The sequence below is a fragment of the Zingiber officinale genome, chromosome 9B (genome assembly GCF_018446385.1).
Source record: "Zingiber officinale cultivar Zhangliang chromosome 9B, Zo_v1.1, whole genome shotgun sequence".
NCBI classification, from domain to species: Eukaryota; Viridiplantae; Streptophyta; class Magnoliopsida; order Zingiberales; family Zingiberaceae; genus Zingiber; species Zingiber officinale.
The window spans coordinates 75,540,298-75,549,924 of NC_056003.1; the positions used below are offsets into that span (position 1 = coordinate 75,540,298).

General features: G+C 40.9%; 1 protein-coding gene across 1 annotated transcript; it reads right to left on the minus strand.

Moving 5' to 3' along the window:
• Positions 1-2,193: 2,193 nt before the first annotated feature.
• LOC122024621 (chaperone protein dnaJ 11, chloroplastic-like) lies at positions 2,194-2,877 on the minus strand. Its single transcript, XM_042583278.1, has one exon. The coding sequence runs from the start codon at positions 2,755-2,757 to the stop codon at positions 2,335-2,337; it is 423 nt and encodes a 140-aa protein (XP_042439212.1). The 5' UTR covers positions 2,758-2,877; the 3' UTR covers positions 2,194-2,334.
• Between the last annotated feature and the right edge of the window lie 6,750 nt (positions 2,878-9,627).

The window sequence follows — 9,627 nt, forward strand, 5'->3', positions numbered from 1 at the left end:
ATATGTCAAAGTATTGAATGCTTACCGTACCAAGTTTTACATAACATATGTACACATAACAAGTATAACAGAAGAGTACACATAACTAGTTTTCCAATTTGTATACACCATATTATCTAAAAGTAAAAACATAATTATTAACTTACTTGTGAACCATTATATTACACACAACACATACAATATATTACATTGACACTAGAAGAAGAATCAAAAGAAAAATCAAAACAAAAAGTAGTGCGCATATAAAACCAAAACAACAACAAACTAATTGGTCCCCGGACAATGGTCTACACTTGATGGTCTTGCTTTGTAACCCACTTGTGTTAGATTCCATCACCCCTTCTACTGCTACTATTGTTCTAGCGCATGTGTATGGTGAGGACAAGTTTGTGAGCTACAGGTTGCCTGCGACGTGTGTGTGTAATGACGCATCCTGTTGTGATTGTAGGATGTATGAGTTTGGGAGGTAGTTGAGTCGTTACCAATTTCAGCTGACTGATGCACATTATCAGGTACATTTTTTGCATGGTATTCATCATACCAAAAGAAACGCTTTCGATGTTTAAGTCGTGCTAGGCATAGATAGTAATACTTCCCGGGACGGGTTGAGAAATCACCAGCCTTGCATAAGATCATGGCCCCATTCCCACACTCGCACATAGGTGGTGTCTTTAACTCCATAATATCTACACAAACACCATTAACAATTGACAAATCAATTACCAAGGGTTACAATTCAAATAAGTATAAATTGTTGTGCCATGATTAACATTATTCTCTTGTAAAAGATTATTTGCACAAATAAGTACACAACCCTAAGAATAACACGAGCATAGTAAAAAGTGTTGGTCAAATGAAGTACCAATCTCCAATTAACTACTAAGTGTTAATGTTAATTAACTAGACACCTACATCACGGTGGTCTAATTAAAAAATCTGTTTAATTTAAAACCCAAATTTAAATAAATGTTGGTCCATTATATTAGTACATAAATTAGTCTAATGAAATTTTGAGCTTTTTGGAAAGGACTATAAATTTACATTTTTAAGAATTTTTTGAAAAATTATCTGATGCCTTAAAAATACTCATAACTAATATAGTTTTACTGTCAATCCGCTTCTAATTAATTTATACACAGCAAGATTCTACAAACAAGTATGCAATTAGTTGTGTAATATTCATCAAAAGAATAGATAGCAAGATTCTATAAGAGAGAAGGAGTTTATCCTGGTTTGGCGCAGAGAAATGCCCTAGTGTGGAGGGAGATCAGCCGGATAGAAAGCACCGCGCCCGAGCTTCGGCCAGAGAGGGGTCTCCCTGAGGGAGGCGGCTCTGCTTTGTCTAGGGTTTTGCGGAGAGGATCGGAGAGGGAGGCGACGACTCCGACAATGAACCGAGTTAGGGTTTGTGGCTCTGCGTCGCGACGAGGAGAGGAGGGGGTTCGGAGAGGGAGGCGACGGCTCCGCGAGGGTTTGTGGCTCTGCGTCGCGACGAGGAGAGGAGGGGTTCGGAGAGTGAGTCGGCGCAGCTTCAATTTAGGGTTTAGTTTTTTTGCACTAAAAAAACTCGCCGCTGATGTGTAACTTTTTTACCAGCTCGGATTCGCGATTTTGTTGTGCCGCACAGAAACCACACAGAAATGCCGCAGGATATATATATATATATATATATATATATATATATATATATATATATATAAAAGGACAATAATATCAATTTAAACTCCATAAAAAACTAAGCTCAATAATAAAATGTTTGATAACAAACTTGGATAAATTGAATAATAAAAATAAAGCGTAGCTCATTCACATCCCAACTCTGCAAATGCATCATTAGTCTTTGGCATTACACAAGTACACAACTCGTGGCTTAGTAAATCAAAATCCAAAATCATTAACAATAAATTTTATAAATTTTATCTAAATTTTAAAATCTAAAGCAATGTTAATACATTATTTTTTTTTTCCCTTCCTTTCACATAGGATAATAAAATATAGAATCCGTTATTCCAACAATCCCTCTCATACTGATTAATTATAATTTTTTAATTTTATCGAAATTCGAATCCTTTTCACTCTATTCCATACTAAGTAACTCAATTCAGTCCAAAAATTCATTCCTTTTATAACAAAAAAAAAAAAAAAGATAGACGCCAATTTGCATCATGGACTGGATACTATAATCCAAAAACAAATCAATAAAACAGGCGGAGACTAATTTTACTGGTATTTAAAATCATTTACAGTTTCACAGGCACTCAAATAATATATTCACTTGTTTCCAGAAAGGGGATCAGTCGATCCATCCGACGGATGAGAACTCTCCTTTGCCTCCTACCAACACTGGTCCGTCTCCCACGTCCGCCGGTAGTTTTCCCGGGACAGCGGTGGGCTCGTGCCCGTGTACGTCGGCCTCTGGCGCCTCCGTCCGTGATCCAGCGCCATCAGCTTCCGGTCGTAGTCGGCGCGCTTGTCGGGGTTGGAGAGCGTGGCGTAGGCGGCGTGGAGGCGCAGGAACTCGTCGGCAGGCGCGCCGACGTCCGGATGGCACTCTAGCGCCATACGCCGGTACGCAGCCTTGATCTCGCCGTTCTTGGCGCCTGTGTGGACGCCGAGGACCTCGTAGAGCGACGTGGCAGACTCAGCCGGAGATCGGACGGCGGCGGCAGCGACGACGACGAATGAGGGCCTCAATACCACAGGAGGACGCGGCAAGGCGAGGAATTTGGAGGGAGAGAAGGAGAGGGCATGTACCATATTGGCGACGCACAGTTAGGAAGGAAGAGCCTCAGCCTTCCTTTTATTGAAATGCAATCCGAGCAGAAGAGGAGAGGAAAGACTTAATTGTCTCAATGATGGAGTGACACGTGGCGAATGATTTAATAATACATTATCCATATAATAGACGCGATGGACTGGATTTTGACTTTCTGTTCGGTTGCATCCAGGAATTCAATATTGTCGACCAATGTAATGCATTAGAGAATTTAGAAAGAGAGTCTTGTACTCTTGATTACTATATCGCGAGAAGTTAGATTTGTGGATAAGAAGAGTGATGGGAGGAGGAGGCAGTATAGTGAGCCAGGGTCTCTATCAGCATTATCCATGATTGTACTCCCAATGTCTAAGCAAGCTTATCCTTAGGAGACTAAAGTCACTGGAACAGCTAGTCATCTAAGCAAGCTTATCCTTAGGAGACAAAAGTCACTGGAACAGCTACTCATGACAAGTGATCCACGAAGCATCATATTAACTCTCAACAAGCATTAATTTTCAATTGGGGAACACATGACACGTTCTGACATCCAGGTCTTCCAAATTTATTAATCAGCTTAGGGTACCTACGTTCCCAGCTACCTGGATGGGTACAAATTAGCACAATCGGGATCGAGAAAGTAGGCAGTTTACCTGAGATATATAAATTACAATTCGCTGTAGAGGTGACTAATCTATTGAGTTCTGCTATACGGTCTAAAAAAATTCAAATAATTCTATAATGATATATATCTATCAGGGATAGAGCCACCTTTGAATTAGAATGGACTCCAGCTTCACTTACTTTTTCAAAAAAAAATAATAATAATACATTTGTTTTATTTTGGAAATATTTCAGTCCATCAAGATAATTAAGTACTAAAAAAAATCCTCAATAAAAAATAAATAAATAAATAAAATATAGATGTATCGAGTTATTAAACATGAAATGAAGGCGCTCAATTTAAATTGGATAGGGTGCAAATTAAATCCAATGGGTATATGCAAACATAAAGAGTACATTAATTTAAACTGAAATTGATTTGGCCACCAACTAAATTATAAGTTGAACTGATTCAATCCGTTTAAAATGAGTTAAGGATATTTTAAAGAAAATCTTTTCTTTCTTTTTTTTCTCTACATACCTAGCTCCCACTGTTGATGCAGGGTGCACCAGAATTGAACTTGAGTTTTGATATTACCAAAGGTTCAAGTTAAGTTTTGTTATGATCTAATAAGTTGACCGAGTATATAGGCTATTTACTAACCTAAGGAAAGTCTTAATAGATTGTGGAAGCCTGATAAGAAACCTAAGTGGGTCAAGAGGACCCGACACTTGGCAAGGAAGCTCGATAGGTCTGAAGGACCGTAGATCGAAGGGAAGTCCTAGTGTGTTGATCCAATGCTAAGCGATAAAGTCCAAACAGGTCTGGAAGACCAATATTTGGCAGGTAGGTCGAGGTAAGCAACTGGAGGAAGCGATAGTCAGGTCATGCTCCAGAAAGAAACAAATCCTAGGTCACTGATTCAACTGAAGAAATGGGAAAGGTTTCCAAGTTAAGATCAAGACAGTATTACTGTCTATTACTACTCATGCATCTTATTATTGTGCTAACCTTTATTTTACAAGGAATTATCTAACTTTATTTTGCAGGGAGCGAATTGATCGGTTGACCGAACATAGAGATTAGTCGACCAAACAAGGCTAACTCAGACTAGAGATTAGTTTAGACCAAAGCAGAGCAGAGTCTGATCGAAGCCTGATCAATCAACCGAACAAGAGGATCGATCGACCGAACCTTGATGATGTGGCACAGATCAGATCGATCAGAAGCAAAGATGAAAGCCTGGTTGATCGGTCGATCGAACCAAGGGATCGGTCGACTGAACAATCATCACATTAAATGCTCATTAATGAAGAATCTCAACGAACAGGGAAAGTTCACCATTCGGTCGACCGAACAAGGTGATCGGTCGAGCGAACCATTAAATGTTATGAATGCTTGAAGATTGTATCTTAGTGAAGAAGGAAGAGAGCGAGTTCAATCGACCGTACCCGATGATCAGTCGACCGAACGATAATGATTCTTAAAAAGTGGAGCTCGATGTTCGAGGTTGGATATCTGTTTCCTGTTGATCCGTGTACAAAGCAGCTCGTGCTACTACTACATCTTCATAGGCAACCTACTACTCCAAGAAGTGCCGACAAGTTGCATCCTTATTCTTCTGCCGGTATAATTTTTATTAGCTTGCATTGCACTTATTTTCTAGTAAGATAGTAGGTTGTTATTATCTTACATCTTTCATTGTACAAATTGCTTCTTTCCAAAAATTTTGGAAAAAAGGATTATAGTGAATTGGCCAACGATGCGATCAAGGATCGCGGGTCTTGGAGTAGGAGTTGACCTAGGCTCCGAACCAAGTAACCGAAACGTGTATTTCATTTTCTGTTGCACTGCTCTTGTTTTTACTTTATGAAAAGAAAGAGTTTTTAACGAGCGATATTCACCCCCCTATTGCTTTCTATCGATCCTTCAATTGGTATCAGAGCCTGGTAGATCTGAAAATACTTAATCATTTTCGAGCAATTTTAAAAAAAAAAATCTTTTCTTCTTAAAAAGATTTCTTTTTAATTTCTTTCTTAATTCTTTATCTCGCACTACTAATCCCAAGACGAGAGTCTTGGAAATCTTCTTCTCCTTTTTCCTTTGATAGCAAAGATGTCAAATTCCTACTAAGAAAGATACAACATCGATCGCCCTCCTTTGTTTAAAGGAGAGAACTTCAGCTACAGGAAGAACAAAATGGAGTGTTACCTCAAGTCCGACATCGAGCTCTAGTTCACCATACTTAAAGGATACACTCCCCCGATGATAGATGGAAAGCCGATAGTGTAGGATCCTTGGCGGCCGGCTAGAGGGGGGTGAATAGCCCTATAAAGAAAAATGAACCTTCCTCGCGCTTTATAGTTTAATAATAATCAACACTTGCATAAAAGAAATAAGAGACTCAAATAAAGAAAGGAAGAGGCACAAACAATTTACTTGGTTATAATTGGAGAGGTTGCTAATCCAAGGAAATTGAACACTCACTAAATGTAACGCCCAAAAATTCTCAAATCAATTTTAGAAATATTTTATGATTTTTCTGGAATTTTAGGATATTTTTATGGAATTTTTAGAGTAGCGGAAGTAGTAAAAATAAATAGAAACGTAAAAAGATCTAGGCAGGAATTGAACCCGAGACCTATGGACCCTATGCCTTATAGAGGACTCTAGTAACCAAGTGAACCCAGCAGGGTCGTGCTGAAAGAAGAGGGAACCAATTGTATTTATGTTAGAGTTGGGTGGAATTACCCACTTAGTATAAATAGGAAATTAGTAAGTGGGGAGTTGTTTTAACGCTACTCTTCTCTTCCTCAAACCCTCACCCGCCGACCCCTCTCCCTTCTCTTCTTCTCTCGGCGCACCAAGCCAAAGGAAGAACCTAGGGTTCCATCCCTAGGGCCATAGGAGTATCTTCCGGCAACATCAAAGGTACGAGGACGCTCCTCTCCGTGAGAAGAACGCATAGACGCGAGAAGATCGTCGAAGAGATCCCTTCTCCGGAAAACCTAGCGATTGGATTGTAAGAAATCTAGCGCAGGAGGTAAGAAACCCCTCACCTGCAGTATAAGTAGCTCTTTTCGAGGTTTTACGCATTAGTTTAGTCGTATGCAGAATTTTAGTATGTAGGGTGTGAACTAGTGCACACCATATGTTTGATAAAATGTGTAGCTCAGTTAAATGCTACCACAGGCATTTTAATAACTTAGCTAAATGCAATAGAAGCATTTATTCAGTATATGCAGTTTTATTACAGCTTATATGGGACTACGGTCCAATGGGTGGGCTCCCACAGTCGCCTCTAGGTTCAGACAACCTAGCTCTAGGTTCAGATAACCTAGAAATAGCAAGATAAGAAAAATTCAGCTTTAATCAGTATTTTATTTTTAGCAGTGGCACTGTACTGGACTAGATGTCCATTGGGTTGGGCTCCCATAGTCGTCCCTAGGTTTAGATAACCTAGTAAACCCTACTAGATTCGGAATTTGCAACCCCAGGTTCAGTTAGGGATGTGCGCACAGTAAGTACAGTTGTCGGGCCCATCAGCAGCATGATTATGTATTTTCATCTATTTATGATAAATAGTTTTCAAACTTCACGAATTAGTTATGTGAATGCAGTGAAGCTTTAGCATTAGTTTAATATTAGTCAGCTCAGCTTTCCTTTCAGTTTAGTTTTCTTATGGATTCACATGATAGTTCTCTGCTTAGTTTTGAATGTCATGTATTGTATGTGATTATGCCATGTTTTAGAATCCATGGTTAGCAATGTTCAGCATATATTTCAAATAGCATGTTTTAAAAGCATAAATTGCATCGTATGCATGTTTTGTGAGGTAGATGGTTTCTTATTAAGCGTAAGCTTACAGATACTTCTTTTCCTTTTACTGCAGATAAAGGTAAAGGAAAGATGGACTAGCGGAGGCTGGAGGACAATGCTACAAAGATGTGTGTGGGCAGGAACTTGGAATGAAGATCCTTGGAGAAACTAGCAACCTCTAGAACTTAGTGTTTTCTTATAGTATTACTTTCTGTATTTCTAGATATTTAAGTGTCCGAATTATGCAAGATATGCTTAGATGGTTAGTGGACATGCTTAGAACACTAGTTGTTGCTATTAGAATGTTTTCCAGTTATTTTAGAACTTATGTATGCGATCTTGGCACGAAACAGTGCTGAAATCAGAGCTTAGCTGCGAAATCAGAAACCCCAATCGATCCACCGATCGATTGGAGGCCCTCAATCGATCAGTTGATCGATTGGGGAGGTTTCCTCGCAAACAGTAAGCTCCTGGATCGATCAGCTGATCGATCCGGTCGCGTTCTGTCGCGAACAGAGAGCATTGGAATCGATCACTGGATCGATCAAAAAACTTCTATCGCGAACAGCTCTGGAATCGATCCTTGGATCGATTAACAAGTTTGGATCGATCAGCCGATCGATCCAGAATTTACCCCGTGTACAGTAGCAAGCTGAATCGATCAGTGGATCGATCAGACCACTCCAATCGATCCACCGATCGATTGGGAGGCCTGATAACAGCTGGAAACCCCTTATTTCAGTCCTTGTTCATATGTGAAGTCTAGATTACTTCCTTTAGCATAGGAACAACATTCAAGATGCAGTTTAAACATGAATTTCATATCTAATAGCAGTTAGCAGAAGAAATAGTAGTAGTTAGTAAAATTTTGAATTAGTTCAGCTTTTTTGCACCTTAAAAATAGTTTAGCACAGCATAATGTGACGGTCCGGCCTCGCAGCCCAGTTAGTAGGAGGCGGGTCGTTATAGAGTGGTATCAGAGCAAAAGTTCCATACTTTCTCACACACACATCAGCATTGAACCTTCAGCTTTCAAGTAAGAACATCTCTCACTTCAGTTATGTTTTTCTTTCATGTTTATAGATAATTAAAGCATGCTTGTGTATGATAGCCTCTAGTGTGATTATGGTAGCTAATTAAACATGATAACAATAGTTATACCATACGTCCTGTTAGTTATGTATGTCCTCTATTCTTTAGAAAATGGTACGAGGACGCCCAGCTAGAAAGACACCAGCTACTGAGCCCCAGCATGATGCAGGAAACTCAGTGCCTCCCCCAGACCTTACCGCAGTAGTGGCTCAGTTACAGAAGCAGCTAGCTGAACAACAACAGGAGATAGCCACCTTAAGGGCTAGTCAGCAGAACACTCCCACTGTCACTCCGGAACCTAACCTGGCAACCCCAGCAGTAATAGCGGTTCCACCAGTCCAACCTACAGCACCAGTAGCCCCAGCAACAGGGGCAAGGAGGGAAGCTTATCTGATCCAGTGGAGGAAAATTAAGCCAGAGAACTTCACAGGCACCAGTGAACCATGGGATGCTCAAGCCTGGTTCAAAATACTGGAGAGTACGATGGAGTTTCTGGACTGGCCAAAACACGAGAAGGTGAAATGTGCCTCCTTCTGCCTGGCAGGAGACACACGTATGTGGTGGGAAAGAATCAAAGCGAAGCGCCCAGTGAATCAGATGACATGGGCTGACTTCGAGAGGGAATTCTTCGAGGAGTTTTTCCACATGCGGGTCATAAACTGCCACTACGACGAGTTCACTGAAATTCGTCAGGGCAACCTTTCAGTGGAGGAAGCCTTGAAGAAATTCAACAGATTGGCTCGTCTATGCCCTGAATTAGTCAGCACTGAAAAAGAATGAGTCCGGTTGATGCTCAAGATGCTAAGGCCGGAAATAGCCATGAACGTGACCAGCGGCGTCCATAGGCCGCAAACCACTGAAGAACTAGTAAGCAGTGCTTTGACCACCGAGCACTACCAGAACAATATCAGACAGCAAAAGCAAGTCCTCTCAGAGTCCAAGGGTCAGGGAGGCTCAGGTACTCAGAAACACCAGGGCCACAGCTCCCACGGCTAAAATTGGAAAGGGAACTCCAGCAACAAATGCAAACCAGGGAGTTACCCAAAAGGAGGACCAGCCAACAAACAGCCTAGTTATCCCAAGTGTTCTACTTGTGGGAGATTCCACCCAGGAGTTTGTCACAAGGGCACACGGGGATGCTTCGAATGTGGACAAGAGGGGCATATGGCTAAGCAGTGCCCGAACAAGACCGGTTTTCCTCAACCACAGCCGATTCAGCATGGAGGCCAGCCAGCCCAGTTACACCAGATGCAGGCTGTTTTAGACGGTCCATCCATCAGCTAGGGCAGACTAGAAGCCCCCTCATCCACGATGAACGCAAGGATCTATTCACTCACCAGAGAGGATGTAGCGAATA

What these genes read in the sequence shown, in the direction of transcription:
- LOC122024621 (XM_042583278.1), bottom strand. Translation starts at nt 2,757, where the DNA reads ATGGTACATGCCCTCTCCTTCTCTCCCTCCAAATTCCTCGCCTTGCCG.